Genomic DNA, 20,275 nt, shown 5'->3' on the forward strand with positions numbered 1-20,275 from the left:
TTCTTTATAAATAGAGAGTAAAGATTTTAGGTACACATTTTCTAATTCATATTCTCTTTTAGTTGTTGCTATGCACAAATACCACAACATCTTTGATCTCGAGTCTTTTAGTACACAATGATTTGTCATTGCTATGCACAAATACCACATCTTTGATCTCGAGTCTCTTAGTACACAATGATTTGTCATCCCTTGCGATAGTCTCTTCCATAAATCCCATGGCGTACAGATTCTACATTGAATACGATTTTATCAGGCCAAACATTCACGATTCTCTATGGTAGAAAATTCTTCTTGTTCTTTGCCTCCCACTCTAGAGAACCTCAACGCCAAATCAAGGGCTCAATTGTAAAGTATAGGCGGTTCACAATTAAAAAAAAAAGCTTAAGGAAACACTCGTCTATATGTAAAGTCAAGACAAAGATTACATATGTACTAATAACTAATTCACGTGCAATCAAACACAAGTCTTGATTTTGCAAGCCAACCCTCCATACACATCTACAAATCAATTTAACTTGTTCTAATTTCAATGATAAAGAAGTAACTATCATTCATCCTATACATTCATTTCTTCATAATTTATGAGACTCTTTGGGCAAGAAATAAAACTAAATATAATCATGCTAAAACTAAACATATATCTACTAGGCTTGTTCTTCTTCTCTACATCCTTGATCCCAAAACAAAGAAAAATAGAATCGAATACAATTCTACATAAATAACCTCCTCTCTTTTTTCCTCCTCCAAATTAATCAAAACAGAACACAAAGGTTAACAACACGCAGAGTGTTCAAACATAAAGCTCGCATTCTATGGGGTTTCCCCCATTATTCAAAACCCCAGTGGAATTGTTATTCTGAAACACAAGCTTCAACCCATCACAAAGGGCCACTATCTGAGTGCTCCTCGTCGAAAACGAACCAGACTTGAACGCGTTTATGGAAGTCAACCTCAAACTGAAGGTGACAGAGCCAGTGGTTCGGTCTTTGACCAAGTCAACCATCGTCGTTTTATCCATCAAAGCTTCATTTGCATGGCTAGAAGAACCTGTTACGCCAATTTCTGTAACCTCTTTCTTATCCAACGTAAAACCTGGTGCATAATTCACCGCCACTACACCATCTTTGTAAACAACGTCAACCCTTAAGTCAGAAAAAAAAGCCCTGAGCTTATCGTTGGGATTCTCTATGTACATCTTGGTGTTCCATTCGCCGGTTAAGGTTGGGGTGACGGTGAAGTTCGTGACAGACATGGACAAAACCTTGTAAATAGGTAGTTGTGGACGTAGCACTAAAGCCAAGACAAGGCTTGCAAGAAAAAGGAATGTTAGTAATATACAACAACACAATATGAAGCTCCGGTAGAATCTGACGCCGGCGCTGGTGCCGCCGACGGAGGCGGCGGGATATGGTGGTGGTGGACCGTAGTAGGGGGCGGTGGGGGGATAATGGTATCCGGGAGGGTATCCGTTTGGGTATAAAGCGTATGCTTGATGGTATGCGTGGTGGTTCTGGCCGCCGGGAACGGAAGGGTAACCCTCCGGCGGGTATGCTGAGCCGGGTGGCGGATGGGTGGGATAAGTTGTGGTGGTTGGCGTTGGCTTTGGCGGCGGCGGCGGTTGCGGCGGTGTTGGGCCGGCGTGCTTGTCTGAGGAATTGGCGGCCAAATGCGGTGGTTCTGTTTGGGAAGCTTCTCCTTGGTTGGAAGAAGAAGCCATGATGATTTTCTTGGTTTTTTTTTCTCTCTTTCTCTCTCTCCCAATGAGAATGATGGTATTCTCAAAGAGGAGAGAGAAGCAAATTTGATGAATGTAATGTTGGTTTTCTTTGAGGGATATATGAAATCTATAAACCAAGAAGAAAACAATGGGAAAGGGTTCTTGTGTGATGAAACCAAGGAAAGAAACAAAATTAGATTGACAGAAAGGCGTGATGACCGCATGTTTGATTTTTTCGTAAATGTAAAAAGAGATTAGAGATGTTGGTTAAGTAACCGAAGCCAAATGTAGTAAGTTGACAATGATGTTTATCCTTTAGCTATTAGTTTAGTCACCCCCGAATTGTGGGTTTAAGATGAAATTTACTGTCAGGATAAAGTGATAAAAAATGACTAAATGAGTAATGCTAAAATAATATAAGAAAGAATTGAGTCAGAATTTTAAATAATATTCATTCATCTGAGGATGCGTTTTGAAAAAAACAATTCATAAATTTTTAAAAAACATATTTAATTATATATAAAAAGTTACAAACAAACCTATTCAATAATGTACTTCTGTATACAAAATAATAATAATAATGTACTTCCACTTTAAAATGGTGAATATTTTATCAGTGAGCCACTAAGAATAGTGGAAGTAATAATACCTAGTTTCGGGTTTTTGACTAAAAAAATGTAAATGTTAAAAAAATTCACATGTTTAGTTTGTTGACCAAACACGTCTGTACCAAGTGCGCGGTTCTGACAAGTCTGACGAAAGATTGTCATATTCAGGCACGCATGTCGCGTCACAGTCAGAAACGCGCACCCGGTACATTTAGACACGTACCTGGTACAGATGTGTTCAGATTTGTCAGAAACACGCATGTGTCAGGTGCGCGACTAAACGCGTAACCACCTGAAACGCGTCTTCCTGCATTAATCCGATAAAACATTTGGTCAACGAGCTAAACAGGTGAATTTTTTTAAAATTTGCATTTTGTTGGTCAAAACCCCCCTAGTTTCAGTTGAATTACATTTTGAATTAAATCGATCGAATTTTATTATATTAAAAGAAAATAAATTGTATTATTTGATTATTTTTTCAAAAATGATTAATCTAATCTATAATAACCTTTTTCTTTATTAGAAACAAAAACTTTTTTTAACTTAAAAGGCTAACCCGTTTAACTCACTCGCTAACTCATTGCCATACCCCTTTTTTTATTAATATATAATACTAGGTAGACTAACTAAATACAAAAGTCCAAACGGACAAATATATATATAACATCCTACAAACGTTACTTGTTTGGGTTTTAAAAGCATAAAATAATTACACCAAAAAGAGAGAACATAAAATAAGATTGAAAAGAAGAAGCAGCAGAAAGGCGAAACCATATAGGGTGTGCATGACAATCATTTTATTTCCTAGCACTGTTTCTGAAAAGAAACAATTTTTTTCTATTTTTGTGCCTTGAAACAGTTTCTGAGAAAAAAATGTGTTCGATAATATGTTCTATTTTTATTTCGAAAATGAGAATTGAGTTTGATAACAAAACAAATAAAATAATAAAAAATAATTCCTATTAAATATAAACAAATTTCGGATCATCACTTTCCTTCCCATATGGTGTGGTCGTGGTGGTGGTGGCGACAACGACGGTACAGTAGTGGTGGTGGCAATGACGTGGTGATGATAGTGGTAGTGGTTATGATGACAGTGGCTGCGGCGATGGTAGTAGTAATGGTGGCAGCGGCGACGGTAGTGCTGGGGATGGTGGTGGTGGAGGTGACGGCAATGGTTGCGACAATGGTAGCGGTGGCATGGTGGTGGTGGTTGTGATGGCATCATGGTGGTGGTGGTGGTGGTGGTGGTGATGGTAGCGGTGGTGGTAGTGGTGGCAATGGCGTGGTGATGGTCGTGGTGGGGGTGGTGTAATGGTGGCGATGGTGGTGGTTGGTCGCGGCGGCGACGGTGGCAATGACACAAGTGGCTGCGGCAATGGTAGCGGTGGTTGGTGACAGTGGCGGTGATGGTAGCGGTGGCATCGTGGTGGTGGTAGTGGTGGCGATGATGGTTGTGGCAGTGGCGTGGTGATGGCGATGGTGGCGGTGACGGCGATGACGACAGTGATTGCGTTGATGATGGTGATGGCTGATGGCGGTATTGGTGATGGTTGTGGTGGTGGTGGTGGTGACGGTGACATAGTGGTAGTAATGGGTGGAGGTGGTGTGGTGGTGATGGTGGCGTTTGCGGTGGCGTCGTGGTGGTGGGGGCTGGTGACGGCGGCGGCTACGATGGTGGCAGTAGTCGAGTCGGGATGATGACGGTGGTGGTGGTGGTGATGATGATAGAGGTGGAGAGTAATTGAGAGAGATAAGTATTTCTCATTTTGTGCCTGGGAACAAGAAAGCTGAAAATTTCTAATTCTTTTTTCTGTTCCCTAGCACAAAAATTAAACTGGTTTATCTCGGGAACAAAAAAATAAACCGATTTTACCAAACGAGTTTTCTATCCATTTCTGTTCCCGCGAACAGAAATTAAAAAAAAAAATGATTTCGGAAAGGTTGTCATGCACACCCATAATTTCCAATACATAAAGCTTAAATTTTATTGAGCTAGTTTGGGGTAAATATGTATTTAACACTTAGGTTGAGTACATTGAGTTTGCTTTGTTTTAATTTTATACGCATTAAAGATTTTTTTCATTATCTTTTTATATTTTTAATATACATTTAAATTTTAAAATACAAAAAATATAAAAAGAAAAAGAAAACATTTAGTCCCACATACTGTCTTTAAATTACCAACTGATTTAAATATTTATCTTTCTTGCTCGGTATATTTAACCCGTGAGAGGGCCTGAGATTAAAAGCCCTATTCAATTAGGAGAAATAAATAAATAAATCACGCATAAACTCTTCATTGCCAATTTTCCAATTGGGTGCCTGGCAAGAAGCATTTTGTTACTAAAGGAGAGGGAAAGAAATCAATTTGAATAAAAGGACTATACGCCTACATTATAGACCAATCTTTAATGAGTACCTAAGTTTCCAAAACACAAAGGAAAGCAATCTATGCAATTCTATTCACCGCTTCTGTTCACCCCATGTCTTGCTCTCGAAAAACTCACCCAGCATTTGCTCAAGATTCTCGGGAGAGTATCTGATGTACTTCTGAGGATTTTTGCCATTCTCAATCATGGGCCTGAAAGATTAAATACATGTTCATCACCATGAGAAGGATAAACTTTGAATGAGATAATTAGAAAACAGAAAATTAAATAAATAAATAAACACCCTAACCGAAACATACCCAAAACGTTTAAGGAAAGATCTATAGGCAGGCAACAGGACTTCAGCAACAGCCAGTCTAAGAGATTCACGCAACTCACTATCAGGAACAGTCCATTGAGATTGTCTCTGATGAAGCTCCTCAATTTGAACGTTAAAGGTCTTGAACCTATCTTTAATCATTGCTCTTGAAACTCCACTGTTGCTGTCCGCTCCACCGGATGAATTAGCTCCTTGGACAGTGAGGCACTGCAAAATCTGCAGGATCATACAACACTAACTATATTAATAAAATCCTCGTCACACAAATTCAGGGTGAAATTAAAAAATGATTTGGATTAACATCATCAACGCCCATCTACGGCATAACGACTGCAATACTGAAGTTAGTACATATTTACATAAAACAAGCAGCTTGTTTTATGTGAGAACAGTGTCGTATGAGACATCAAGGGAAGCCTACAAATTCGTTGTTATTATAAACCTCAAAAACGTTGAGCCAGGGCTTATCCTATAAAAGAAATGAAAGAATATACACCTGATAATGAAAAGAGGAATAATGACTTGCAACAGAAAGGTGAAAAAAAAAAAAAAACCTGACATTTCGATTACTCTTCTCCGATACCAAAACAAAATGTAACAGCAACATCATCTCATATAAATAGCTCTCTATTAAACCGGCTTGGTAAGCCTGACCCAACCTTCTTCCTTTACCCTCAAACGACAAGTAACAATTTTATTTTATTTTTTTTAATTTTTTTTAATAAATTAATAAATCCAGAATTGACTGTATTTATGAATTGGTTTCACAAATGAATCAACCTAAGTAAAATAAATGGTGGGAAGATAACATTTCAAATTAAGGAGCAGTGAATATGTCATTACTCATTAGGTACCTTCCCAGACTTACGAGGGAAGGAGTTTGAACTCAACCTCTTTAAAGGAAAGGTGTAGTTAGGCTGGAAATGTATCTAGGTATGAACCAGGTGCTCATATCCGTAACTCATCTTAACATAATAGATTATCAAGAGTATTAAAAAAATAGCACAGAGATTCTATAGCACAAGGAATTGAATGTAAAGAAATTAACCTTTGCCCAAGAGATCCTTTTGTACTGATTTGCATGCTGCTGCACAATTCTTCTGTGTATTTGCACCCAGTCATCCCCCAACATGTCCTTTGCCTCTGACCTGTAAGTACAATATGCAAAATGGCATTGAATCCAGATAAAATATCCATCTTACAATATTTTTATCAGGGGATTAGGGAAAAATTAATAACCAACCTTCTCACAGATCTCACTATGTAATGGATATTGTTCATCAGAAACAGCTGGGTTAACGCTGGGTCTTTATATTGTTTTGACTTTCCATCTAGGTTATTCTGGAGTGCCTGCATAATCCTTGTCGTAACAGATGCTAACTGAGCTTCTGGTTCGCCGGGATCAAACTCTTGAAAAAGTTGTTTAAGAGTTGCTTGATAACTGCCCGCATTCAGCACCCACAGTGAGATGGTAAAATTTGCAAAGGCACTAAAGTCCAATGTAGTAAAAATTCAGAGTAACAGAGTGTGAATGCTATTTGGGTCAACTTTCAGAAGTTATAACCTCATAGGAAACATCAACAAAACGGAATTATTTCCATAATTTTTTTTTTCTTTTTGTGCTCCAAATAAATGTTTTGGAAAAGGGTAAACCCACACACAGACAGACACAATATAACAAAAAGCAGCAGGCAAGCCACAAATCAACATATCAGCATCACTCACTCATAGAGAAACTTCACGTAGTTGATCACATAGCTAGTCAGAGGGTGGACAGTTCCATCTTGCACAGCAGTTTTTGTTGCATCTTTTTCAACTGCTTCCTCAAAGTCAGCAAAGGTTTCTTGGGCTGTCTGAGCTAGTCGCTTTGTCAAACTCATTGCAGCTTCCCGCATTTCAGTGCAAGCTTTACTTTCAAAAAGTGTCTCAATCTGCATCACGAACCACCCCCGCCCAAAACAAAAAAAGAAGGTAAAAACAAAAAAAATAGTACAGGAATAACATACAAAGAACAGAATTGCAATCTAAGTTTTAAGTTAGACTTATGTAAATGTCAAAAAGAATCAAGATCAGACCTACAATGATCCTACCAATTCAGAGCAGATACTGAAAATCAATTACATTTCTTATCAACAAATGCCAGCACAAACCTACATCAAAACTAGAGTTATTTTAGCAACTTTTTACTTCCTTTTCATATACTGTGCAGTGTTTCTACTTGCTTTTTTTCGCTCAACTCTTTTCTCGCCTCTTAAGGATGGTTTCATAACTTTTGGTTTCACTGGAATGACATGTTATCCTTCAAATAACAAATCTTCTTCAACTTGAACTGAGCAATCACAAATTCAAATTGATAACTTACGAGTGTCCGAAAAATAAAAAGACAACTTGGAGAGCCTCAATATTATATCATCCCCTTACAATAAGAGTCATTTTATACGGAAATAAATAATGTGCTTAAGTCTGGTAAAAGTCAGTCCTGAAATCTAAACTTAACAATACCTCTGATTGAAGTTCTCTCATTATCTCATACATGTCTAGAAGAACAAATAATTTTTCAGGTGACCTCTTGCTTTTGGCAATAGCCTCCCCAAAACTAAGAAGCATAGCCACGCTGCTAGCAGTGACTTCAGCAAAACATTGAGTTTTCAAAGAATCAACACTGTCAAATATTTGATCGCAGATTTTCTTTTCCCCAGAAAACAACAATTTGACCTGTTCAAGTAAAATTAGAAAGATGCATGGAGCCAAAAATATAACAGATAAAAAAGGGATTACATATTCATCCTTACGGCAATCCTCATGTAATGAATCCAGTTCCCAATCTTAGCCTCCAAAACCTCCCACTGCATTTTCTGAACATCATCTTTACTCAGCCTCTCTACACCTAACTTCCTAAGACTTTGTTCCAAGACGGCAGCACGGGTGTCTCTACAAATTCGGAACATATAATTATCATAATTGCATCTAAATTTTATTAAAAAAAAAAACATGTGCGAACTCGTTCCATGCTTGATCACATATAATTCTAGCTTCGGACATAAAATACATGCAACAACTTGGTCATCAGATTATACGGAAAGAAAGAAACATCCGTACCTGTAGATTCGAAAGAGCTGTTGTTGATGGCCAGCTTGAACCATTTGTTGTGCTAAATCATGTAGCAAAGGTAAAACTCTGGGTGGAATGAGGGTTGGAAGTGTGAAAGTGACAGTTTCCATACTTTTTTTTTCAGAATGGTTTTTGCCACCACCCTCACTTTGCTGCCCAGAAGCCGACGGCCTTAGAGAGTTTGGTAGGCAATCAAAGAGGCGGTCAGGTTCCACCGGCTTGCTGGAATCAAAAGTCGATTTGTTAAATTTTTTATCATGTATCATGACAGACGTTTTAGGTTTTAGAGCCCAATGACAAATACCAGAAAACTTTCGAGTATCTAAAATGAGATATGCATAAGGAACAAGACTCATATGAAGAAATTGCAGTTTTTTTATGAATGTAAAACAAATATGCAAGAGGCTTTTCCTGTTCTTGAAAAAGTTCAACAAGTAAAAACTATATACCAAACTGCAAAGTGGAATTAGGTAAGTTTGTCTTAAATTGCATGTGAAAAGTGATCCTGTTGTTTGCCTTTAGGAGAGAAATATAATGTGCATTACCTTCAAGGCTCCCCTGCCAAATTAAATCACCAAGAATCCAACAGTAGTAGTAAATTATTCAAACAAAATCATTTAATGAAACTCCATACATTTTTAGTCTTCTTAACCTTGTCTTTCTTCTGTAATACGTCATTCCTTTGTTATTTAGTTCTTTAAAGAATACAAAATATCATAAATAATTCAGTAATCCTTATAGAAAAGAACATGAGGAAAGAGATAAACAAAAATAACAGGTGAGGTCAATCAAGTGTCTCGGATGAAGGGAGTAATTTGAAAGGGGGAATAGTCGAGTTCATCAATATAAAAATTAAAACAAAACCCATTTCTCCATGAATAAGATTTAAAAAAAGGGTAAAGTGTGTGTCATTTTAAAGGAGGTAAAGTTATGTCATTTTAAGAGAGAGAAAGAGATAGAAAAAGGAAGTGAGAGAGTTGACAAAAAAAAATAAAGTGTGGATCCCATCTCTTTGTGAGAGTGAAAGAATATAAGTTGTGTCATTTAAAAGGATAAATATTTTTTCCTTTAAAAAATTACTAAAACTTCTATTATGTATATGAGAAAACTAAGGTAAAAGTTGTTAGGTATCCAAAACCATCCAAAGTGGTTTAAATTACTCTCTAGTGGTGATCTAGTTGAAACAGGTACATTAGAATCCACAAGTTAGTGCTAAGAAGGGCTAAAAATCCAAATATAAATTAAGAGTAAATATAATGCATACACAAACACAGGTTTACTGAAAATAAAAGCAGAAATTCAAATTTGAGAAGACCAACCTGTAATTTGTCAAAAGATGTCTGAACTCGTCTTCCAGCTTTGAGATAGCTTTCGCAAGCAAGCTGTTGGCATGGTTGATGATACCTTCACTACTTTTGAAACTTTTTTTGCTGCTGAAGAAACGAACATTAGCTCTCAGCTGGTCAATTGCTTCTAAATAGCTTTCTAGATCCTCATGTGGCCCTCGCAGTATTTTAGCCTCCGCCTAATGGTTAAATTTGAATGAAAATCATAAAAAGTAAGTTAAATGGAAAAATTATCATAATATTATACTTATCAATTGCCCAAAAGTGCAAAGGATTTCAGTTATAGATGCAATTTAAAGAAGACCAACATTGTAAAATCAGTAGTTGGAAGTTCAACCCTGAACTTTATACCAAAAAACGAAATGTAGGATAATAAGAGGTTACGGAAGGTGGCAGGGGAGCAAGAATGGAAAAAAATGGGTACCAAATTTTTCATTGGATACAGTCATTAGTTACATTAAAGGGAAATGTAAAGAACCTTGGGATACACCACCCCAAAAGCTAGCTCAAAGGGTGGGAGTGCCCAAGGCCTTATAAACTCCACATTAGTTGCTTATACAACCAATGTGAGACTATATATCTTGACACGCCCCCTCACACGAGAGTCCATTGAGCTTGAAGAGTGGATGATGCAATAGGCCCAGCCTACCTGTGCTAAGAAATTCCACAAGAGAAAGTGGAGGGCAGCGAGGTTCGAACCCGGGACACGAGGCTCTGATACCATGTATAGAACCACTTCAACCTAAAACCTTAAGGTGTTAGGTGAGGGCCCTTTTTAATGATTTATATTAATCTCTAACACACTCTCTCACACAAGAGCCCTTTGGACTTGAAGTGTGGATATTGTACAAGCCCAATCTTTGGTTTTACTTTTTTGTGCTTTTTGTTTTAATTCCACTTTAAACTGGGGGCGGTGAGGATCGAACTTGTGACCTTGTAATCACTCAAGCTCTGATATCATGTAAAGAACCAATTCAACCCAAAAGCTTAAGCTGTTGGGTGAGGCTACATTAATAGTTTTATATATCTCAACACGCCCCCTCACACGAGAGCCCATTGGGCTTGAAGAGTGGATGATGCAACAGGCCTAGCCTACCTGTGCTAAGAAATTCCATAAGAGAAAGTTGGGGGCGGCGAGGTTTGAACCCGGGACACGAGGCTCTGATACCACTTGATAAGAACCGCTTCAACCTAAAACCTTAGGTGTTAGGTGAGGGCTACTTGAATATAAAATAATATGTTGTGTATAGAGACCCTAATGGGCTTAAGTGAAAGGCCCAGACCTAATCCAAATAGAATATTTACAGATAGGAAGTAATCCAATCATATCTAATCATTCTAACACTCCCCCTCAAGCTGATGCGTTTATATTGTGAGCACCAAATTGAGTATGAATTTCAGCAGAGAATTTTTGATAAATAGAAAATAACTCAGAATGGTTTTTCATTAAAGAAATCCAAGTACAACGGGAAAAATCATCAATAAAGGTAACAAAATACCGAAAACCTAAAACAGACACACTACGACTGGGACCCCAAATATCTGAATGAATAATTGAAAAAGGAGCATCAACTCGTTTATTGACTCGATTAGCAAAGGAGGAGCGTATGTGCTTTCCTTGCTGACATGACTGACAATCTAAAGTCTGAAAACCGGATAAAAGAGGAACCATCTTCTGTAATTTTGAAAGACTAGGATGCCCGAGACGACTGTGGATGAGTTGTGGAGATTCTGTGAGAGAACAAGCAACTGAAGGACTCGGCACAACCAGGTAGAACAGACCCCGTGACTCACGGCCCACTCCAATCGTCTTCCTCGTACCCGGGTCCTGCACAAAATCAGAATGGTTTGAGAAGGTGACAATACAGTTAAGAGAATTGATCAATTTACTAACAGATATTAAATTATAAGGGATGTTAGGAATGTAATAGACAGATGTCAAGGTCAATGAGGAGGTTGGACAGATTTGTCCAATCCCATAAACAGGGGCCTTAGTGCCATCAGCAACAGTAAAAGAGGGTAAATTATCAGAATATGTAAGGGATGAAAAAAGTTCCTTATTACCACAGAGGTGGTCAGTAGCACCTGAGTCAAATATCCAAGGACCAAGTGGTGCAGAATGAGAAACACAAGCAACGAGATTACCAGTTTCTGAAGCAGAGGCCTGAGACTGAGGAGAGGCCTTCCTGAGAAGGGTCTGGAATGCTGCATAGTCTTCAGAGGAGAGAGAGACTGTACCATTTGAAGCAGTGTCCAATTGAGCATATTAGTAGCATAAGAAGGTCGCAGGTGAGGATACTTTGTGTAGCAACGTTCCTCATAATGACCAAGTTGCTGACAATAATGACAACGAGGTCGCTGACCACGTCCTCCCTGGCCTCTACCACGACCACGTCCACCTCCAATGTTCCCGCGAAAGTCAGTACGGGAAACTAGAGCAGTGGAATCAACAACAGCAGACGATGCAGGAGCATATTTCTTATTAAGATTCAGAAGATGCTGATACGTCATTGATAAATCAGGATCCCCACTAGTCAAGATAGTATCTCGGACATTATCATATTCTTCGAGGAGACCAGACAGTGTGGCAACCATAAAGAGACGTTCCATCTGTTTCCGATATGCCGAAGCATCAGTAGGGTAAGGCAACATATCCAAATATGCCTGCATCAAAGATCGACTCTTGCCAACATATGTCTCCATCTGAATGTCAGATGATTTGCTCAGTTCCATAAACTGAGAGATGATGAAATAGAGCTGCTGAACATCATTAGTGTAGAGGTATTTTGCTTCCTCCCACACTTCAGTGCAAGTTTGAAAAGAATAGAAGATGTCCAAGATGACTGGATCAATAGACTGCCAAAGGATACTCAGAAGCTGGTTGTCAATCTTTTCCCAATCAGATTTTTCCTCCTTAGGAACATCAGTAGACTTAGTCGTGAGATGGTTCCCATGTCCCTGTCCAAAGAACCAAACTCGAACAGAGGTGGCCCAGTTCTTGTAATTAACAGAACCTTTCAACTTTGAAGAGGTGATGGACCCAACATTGGTGGAGATGATATTGGGAGAACTTTTGACAAGAGGAGGTGGAGAACTGACCTCCGAATGGACAGGAGAAGTTGCTGCCATTATATTAAATTCCAAAAAATATAAACCGAGGAAATAGGATCGAACCTGATCACCGATCAAGAAGAGGTGCGCACAAAAAGTCAGACCCACAAAGAACCAACCACAGATCTGGAAAGAGGAGAAGAAGGCGAGCTTCTCTGTCCAAGACCGACCGAAAAAAGCTGCCGGAATAGTGCACACGCGCCGGCAGAAGGTGGCGCGTGAGCACCACGCGCAGAGGAGATGGGCGGCGCGTGAGAGCTCCGATGGTGGCCGGACTTCCACAGACTTGGTCGCCGGGAGGAGAGGGTTCTGATCGCGTATGGTCCGGGCTGAAAACTCGCCGGAAAACTTCTCCGACGGCCTGAACAGTGACGGACGGTGGTTCTGGTGGCTGGCAGAGGTGCTGACGCGTTCGGGAATGACTCAGAAGGGGTTTACAGCCCTTGATGGCTTGCCGGAAGGACGCACGACAAAGAAAAGAGGACTCCTAAGCAGTGGGCATATGTTTTAAAGCGAAAACAAGGTTTTAAGCGGAAGCGAGGGTCTCCAGAACAAAAGAGCTCTGGTACCAACTTGAATATAAAATAATATGTTGTGTATTGATCTAATTCAGAGAGTTACAATATATAGATACCCTAATGGGCTTAAGTGAAAGTCCCAGACCTAATCCAAACAGAATATTTACAGATAAGAAGTAATCCAATCATATCTAATCATTTTAACATGAAATAATTTTTTTATGTTGTAGAAAAATTGTTATCTCATGTTGTAGAAACAAAACTATAAGTGGGACTCATAGGTAAGAGTAGAGAGAAAAAAAAAGGTGGGACCCACCCCTCTTTTGTGTGTATAGGAAAGTTGTTTCTCTCATGCAAAATGAGATAAGTATAACCTACATTAAATGATAAAACTTTTCTTTTTTCAGCTCACAGTTAAATTGAACCTTAGTAGACCATTTTCATACTTTACTACAACATGATTCATTGTCTAATGTCCGCGAAGTCCAATGACATTAGACAAGCAGAATAGATAAAATAGAAATAATTAATTGATTCATAAACATGAAAGGCCTACAAGCTTATATTTTCACGTTCAACAACATAAACATAGGCGAAAATTTGACGTTTCCATAACAATGCACTGATAGCCACATATTAACAATCGGCTAAAGCTAAACCACTAGCTACTATTTCTTTATCACATTGGCACACCAAATTCAGAATTAGAAACTTATCTACCTACTACAGGAACATGCTAATGAATTGTAAATAAAGCAAATTAGGTACCTACCTTGCGGGTCTGGTCGAATTGCGCCAAAATCACCTCTGCTGCCTTTAGAGTCTTGTCAATATTGTCATGCGCACTTCGAATCGAATGCGTTTTTATCTACCATATAGCGAAACAAAAGAAAAGAAAATTAAAACCCTAACTAACACTTAATCCAAGTCAAATCAACAGCTGAATCACAATTGCTCCGTAAATTTAAACCAAAAGAGAGAGAGAGAGTGAAGAGATCAACGATAACAGTGAAGAGCAATGTTTGATCAATGCACCTCGTGATTGCAATGCCAAGCTACAAAATATAAAAGCATAGATGAATTTTCTTGTATTGGCTTCTTACGAAGGAATCGGAAGCGTGTGATGCAAACGGCTCAGTCCTTCTGCCATTTGTGGCGGGAAATGAAGAGAGAAGCGAGCGAGCGTGCTTACCTGAGTGGGACGCATGGCGGTCTCGAGGGCGGAGAGGCGGTGATCGAAGGAACCGAGAATGGAGACCATGTTATCGGTGATGGTCTGGCTCTTATGGAGCGAGTCCTTCACGAACGCTGCTCTTTCCCTGAGAGAATCCATGGCTTGCGGAATCCCCATTGGGACCTATTTTTCTCTCACTTTCTCTTCTCTGTTTGGTCACTCGGAAAACCAAAAAAACGCACTAGATGCCGATTTGATCCAAAAATCGGTGGTGATTTTTTTTCTTTTTTTTTTGCTTCGAAATGCGTCAGTTGCTGTGTTCCCACTTTGTTTCCGTGCCCCTCGCAAGACGGTTAAAAGAATCGGTTGAAGCAACAGGGGCTGTGGCCCCCACGTGCTTTGGGGGCCCATCTGGTTCCCATGCTGCTTTCTCATTTTTCTTTTTCTTCTTTTTTTACATGTGTTGGGATAAAGTTTGTGTCAAACATTTATGAGTTGAGATTTATAAGTTGAGGTAGGATATTCCTACTAATAATTTTTGAGAAAAGTGTTTATCTTTTTAAATGACACAATTTATATTCTTTTATTCTTATAAAGAGATGGAACCCACCTTTATTTTTTTTTTTGTAACTTTTTCTCGTCCTTTATGTATCTCTTTCTCTCTCTTAAAATGACACAACTTTATATCTTTTAAAATGATACACATTTTTCCCATAATTTTTTCTTCTACCATTCTGATTATTATTGGATTAAAAAAAAAATTAAATGAAGAGAGAGAAAAGAAAAACAATTTTTGAATCCATAATAAGAGTAGTAGTAGAGTGATAATTACAAAAAAAAATGATAGTAAAAATATCCTATCTCTTATAAGTTTATATTTAAATTTAAATTTCAGCCAAAATAAAAGGAAAGTCCAAATAGAAATCTACATTAAATAGATGTATCAGAAAATGGGTTATTTGATCCACTTGCCCTTTAATTAATTAAAAATTATCATTTTGCCCCTGTTTTTAAACTATTTATAAAATTTGATCATTTCCTTAAACATAACACCAATCTATCCATGTTTGACCGTTGACCAAAAAATATACTCGAGTATATAACATATACACTCGAGTATATTGTCATAGTTGAAGATGTTCATCATTTCTAGAATTATTTACCTGAGTATGGATCCTAATACTCGAGTATCACAATATTTACTCGAGTATTCATCCTAGATACTTGAGTATGTGTCGGCCCGAAACCCTTAAATTAGCGGGTTTCGGCTTCATTTGTCACTTACCTGTTTTTTACCCTAAAAATTTCCCTCGTTTCTCATCTCTAGTCCAAGCCATTAAGCTTGTATTCCATCCCACAGTTTCCATAGATTGTATCTTGTGAAATCATTGTCATTACACTTACATATTCAAAAAAAAATTCAAAAATCTGAATCCAAGCCAAACCCTAGACCCAATTTCGTGTTGAAAGATGAGCTCAAGTTCAAACATTTATCCTGCAGTTATCTACCACAATGGGAGGCAATTTGAAGGTCTGGTGTCCGATTTGAAGGAAAAATGAAAATGATGAAAATCAAACGGGCACTACATACAATGGACTCAAGGGGGGAATTCACCAAAAATTGGGGCTAGAAGGTAGCCAATGTATTCATTGCTTGATAATCAGGTTAGAGACTCTAGTTGATAAGGATACAATATGATACATTGGTAACGATATCAATGACGATGAAGATGTAGAGTTTGTCACAGATGCATTTGATTACCGAAAAGTACAAAAATTTATTGAGACATATGTTGAAGTTGATTCTGGTCGGTGTTCATCTTTACCCACGCATACAAACAATCCATAATATTTTGGTCAAGAAGACACAATTGTCATTTTATCTGCACCTGCAGAGGTGTTAAGTCGAATAATATTGAGGGAGGGAGGGAGAGGAGGATATGGTCAGCAAAAGGGATGGAGAACTTGAAAGTGTTATTCCATAAGGTGATTTGTCAGATACTGACGTGGAGGGTGATTTTGACGCTAACATGAATACAGTAACCCTAAGTTCTTTGAGTATGTCACCACTTTATGTTGATCCAGTTAGTAGTGGTAAGTTAGTACATTTCAATTTTTATTGAACATTTTATATTTGTGCTGCTATTGTTTCTAACAAAAAAATCATGCTTTAGATGCAGGGTCAAAGATTGAGCCATTTTGGAATGAAAGCCAGCATTATTCCTTCATTAATTGGGCGTACCCTAATGACGAGATGAAGATGTTGTATGGTGACAATGACTTGCACGATGGTTGAAGATTAAGGGATCTTTATATGTGCAACAGAAGTTCGGTTCCAAATATGAAATGCTACATGTCGTGAAATTATTTTGTATGAAATAGCATCGTACAACCATAGTTGAAAAAAGCGATGAGAATAGATTTGTGATGAAGTGCTGAAACCATGGTGACAGTTGTCCCTATTATGTAAGGGCAATCATGCCCAAGAATAGAAACAAATGGGTGATCCGCAAGTGGGGTAAGGATCACACCTACCTGAACCAGGCTCTTGCCCGGGATCATAGACAGCTTGATTCAAAGGTTATATGTGCAACCATTATGGGTATAGTTTTTATGATTTGCATTTAAATATCATTTGTTTATGTTATTAATTTAGTGAAAAATATTTATTGCTTTGTTTTGATATGTATATTAAAGGAAGATCCAACTGTGAAGCCAGTTCTGATTCAAGAGAGGATACAACAGTTGTATGGCTACAAAATATCCTACAGGAAAGCTTGGAAGGCAAAAATGAAGAGCATTGTGAAGTTATTTAGTCACCTGGACAGATCATATGCATTCTTACCCAATTGGCTGACATACATGATGCAGTGTACGGTGGGTTCTGTCTTCCAGCTTGATACCGATCAACATTTTATCCATCATTGGCTTGTCAGTGATAAGGTCATCTTTCATATAGTTTTTTGGTCTTTTCGCCAGTGCATTGAGGCCTTTAAATTCTGTAAGCTGATACTTCAAATTGATGGTACTCATCTATATGGGAATACAAAGGAACCCTTTTGATTGCAACGTCATAGGATGGAGATGAATATATTCTACAATTTGCCTTTGTTACCGTTCCTCTAGGTGAGAAGTTGGTAGATTGGTCATGGTTTCTTAACCTTTTACATTTTCATATGACACAAAGGTTGGGTATTTTTCTAATATTTGATCATCACCCAAGCATCAAAAGGACGGCTAGAGATCATGCTGGTTGGCTATCATGTATTCTGCTTATGTTACATCGGAAGCAACTTTAATACTAGGTTCAAGAATGTCGAATTGAAGAAAACATTGATGAAACTAGGTATAAAATTTCATTAATATGAAATATTTGTAAATTTTGATTCTTTATATAGTAATATGATAATGTATTGAAATGTTCTATTTTGCAAGGCACACGAGTTCGAAGATTCTCTTTGACATGAGATTTCAATAATTTATCGACAATAACCCCTCGAAAGTTGCAGCATGGCTTGATCGGATCTTGAAGTAGCAATGGTGCAAGTCTTATGATGAGAAGGGATAGAGGTTTGGTCACATGACGACAAACTTATTCGAGTGTGTGAATAAGATTCTCAGAGGTGCACGCAATATGCCGATAACAACATTGGTCAAGATGACGACTCTAGACTTGTTGAATATTTTGTCAGGAGACATGATAGACTCAGAAAGATATGGCAGAAGGTAGGAGAATTTCAAAGAAGGTTAAGGAAGCCATTTAAAAGATTGACCAATTAGTCAACTCACTACAGAAATTAACCTAAGAAACTCAAAAAAATGCATGAAGAACAGTACACAAAATGAATTTGAAAATCAACTAAAAGAAAAGGCCAAACTGAATGGAAAAAGCTATAAATGATAAGGAGATATCAAACCAAGAGAAGAACCCATTTGGAGAAATATTAGGTACCAAAGCGTGCTCCAAAATATGCAGGTAACACCTTCAAAACACCCAAAATCGTGGATGGAATGACCCAAAAAGAGAGGGATTTTGTTCGTGACACTGGAAAGGGTGAAATAACCGGTGAAATTTGAAGGAAAAGTGGATGAAATTGAAGGGAAGATGGGCTAGGATTTCTCTTTTAAAAAGCTTTACTCGGGTATTAGCTGGGGGGAAAAATAAGAGAGGAGAAGGTTTTTTTAAAAACCTAGTCCGCTACGGATGCTCGAGTATCAATGGTGATACTCGAGTAAATAATTCAAATGATTTCCCAAAATATGAAAAATACTCGGGTATATATTTTTTTACGCAATATACTTGAGTATTTTTCCATATACTCGAGTACATAAGTGGATCAACGGTCAAATAAGGACAGATGGATGATATGTTTCGAAACGAGGGTATACTGGTAATTTTCAATTAATTAAAGGGAAAAGGGGTCAAATAGCCACAAAAAAAGAGAAATATGTATTAAGATATAATATTAAATAATAATTTCCAAAAAATAAAGTGAGGAAAGGCTGCTCAAAGAAATTTTTCAATAAAAATGCTGATGTAGTAAGCCGAAATATGACAAGTTGAATTTATTTCTTGAATAATTATGTGCATCCATTACAGTAAATAATTTAATAAGAATAATTACTTTCATAATTAAAAGGTTAGTTTTAAGGAAACAATCAGATAAATCAATCTTATTCCTTATTATTTGACTTATTATAATCTATTTAGTAAAGAAAAAAATAATAATAATTACAATAAATAATTATAACCTATACTCCCAATATTTACTACGTATCAGAGTGGAATTCAAGAACAAAAGTAAACAATGCGGCAGGTGGGTTAGCTTTGAAAATACGGGAATAGCTCAAAGATATTAAAAAAAAAGATAGGGGAATCAATTGTTGTTTAGCATTTTTCACTATCTAAATTGGATATCGATAATGTACCAAAAATAAAATAAAATTGTATAAGGGTATGTACCACTTTTTGGTGAAGATTTCTGAGAGAAATAACAATGTTCAGTATAATATACATTTATCCATAAAAGTAAGGGTGTGTATAGATCAAATTAAACTGATTTTTTTTAAAAATTGAACCGAATTGGTTTAAATAATTTGGTTCGAAAAAAGTTCGATTCAGTTCAAAACCATTTCAGTTCGGTTCAAAAATGGTTCAGTTCAGTGGGAAATAGTTCGGTTCGGTTCAAAAATGGTTCGGTTCTTGAAATGGTTTTAAAAATAAGTGCGGTTCATGAACTGATTCTTTAAAAATCGTTTCAGTTCATGAACTGATTTTTAAAAATCAGTTATTTTAAGTGCAGTTCAGTTCAATTTATGGTTCGGTTCAGTTTTTTTGGCTATTTTGCATATCCCTACATAAAAAAAAACACAAGGTATGCAACTATGGATAAGGGTATTAACCTATGAGAGCGTTATCTTTTACAACATATCTAAAAATCTGTCTTAAATCCTATAATATGTCAACAAATTCCAGAAATCCCAAAGGGAAAGTATCAAGGTAGACTAGTTTTGAGGCAAGCCAACACATATCTTTATGGTACTATGTACAATGTAAGAGAAAGATCAACAAAGGGTAAAATTTTAAAGTGGTCCTAGCCCATGGTGGTCTTTCCACTAAAAGAGTGACACTTGGAGAAAAAAAAATATTTTTCTCTCTCCTCATTTTCTTCTCTCCTTCTCTCTCTTCCAGCCCACTGATTGGGATGTGCACTGGGAACACAAAATTAAAGCTCCAACCAAGGATCCATCAATCTTTGAAGCGTAGGGGCATATGTTGTATTCTAAAGCTGCCACTCAAAATCTTTAATCCGTACAAAAAATATTTATTATTATTATATGGCTTTAACAATATAGAAATTTATATTTCTCATATTGTAATTGAAAAGTAACCCCTCCAACAGACACATAGTTTATGTTGGTCCCACATTAAAAAAAACACTTAGCATGGAAAACAAACTGAGAATGACATGAAA

At 37.4% G+C, this 20,275-nt stretch overlaps 2 protein-coding genes across 2 annotated transcripts; both read right to left on the reverse strand.

Annotated features, from left to right (window-relative positions):
- Positions 1 to 793: 793 nt before the first annotated feature.
- On the reverse strand, positions 794 to 1,720 carry LOC133306626 (uncharacterized). The gene has a single exon (XM_061506946.1). The coding sequence runs from the start codon at positions 1,718 to 1,720 to the stop codon at positions 794 to 796; it is 927 nt and encodes a 308-aa protein (XP_061362930.1).
- Positions 1,721 to 4,794: 3,074 nt separating this feature from the next.
- Positions 4,795 to 14,477, reverse strand: LOC133306634 (exocyst complex component EXO70A1). The gene is made up of 11 exons (XM_061506954.1): positions 14,319 to 14,477; positions 13,899 to 13,994; positions 9,471 to 9,676; positions 8,140 to 8,373; positions 7,833 to 7,971; positions 7,543 to 7,755; positions 6,766 to 6,971; positions 6,284 to 6,481; positions 6,089 to 6,188; positions 5,021 to 5,256; positions 4,795 to 4,912 (listed from the first exon to the last, which is right to left on the reverse strand). Exons 1-11 carry the CDS (start codon positions 14,475 to 14,477, stop codon positions 4,795 to 4,797), a joined length of 1,905 nt encoding a protein of 634 aa, XP_061362938.1.
- Between the last annotated feature and the right edge of the window lie 5,798 nt (positions 14,478 to 20,275).

Source organism: Gastrolobium bilobum, unplaced genomic scaffold (assembly GCF_033153095.1).
Source record: "Gastrolobium bilobum isolate Gb01-03AN ecotype WA unplaced genomic scaffold, APGP_CSIRO_Gbil_v1 utg2059, whole genome shotgun sequence".
Taxonomy (NCBI): Eukaryota; Viridiplantae; Streptophyta; class Magnoliopsida; order Fabales; family Fabaceae; genus Gastrolobium; species Gastrolobium bilobum.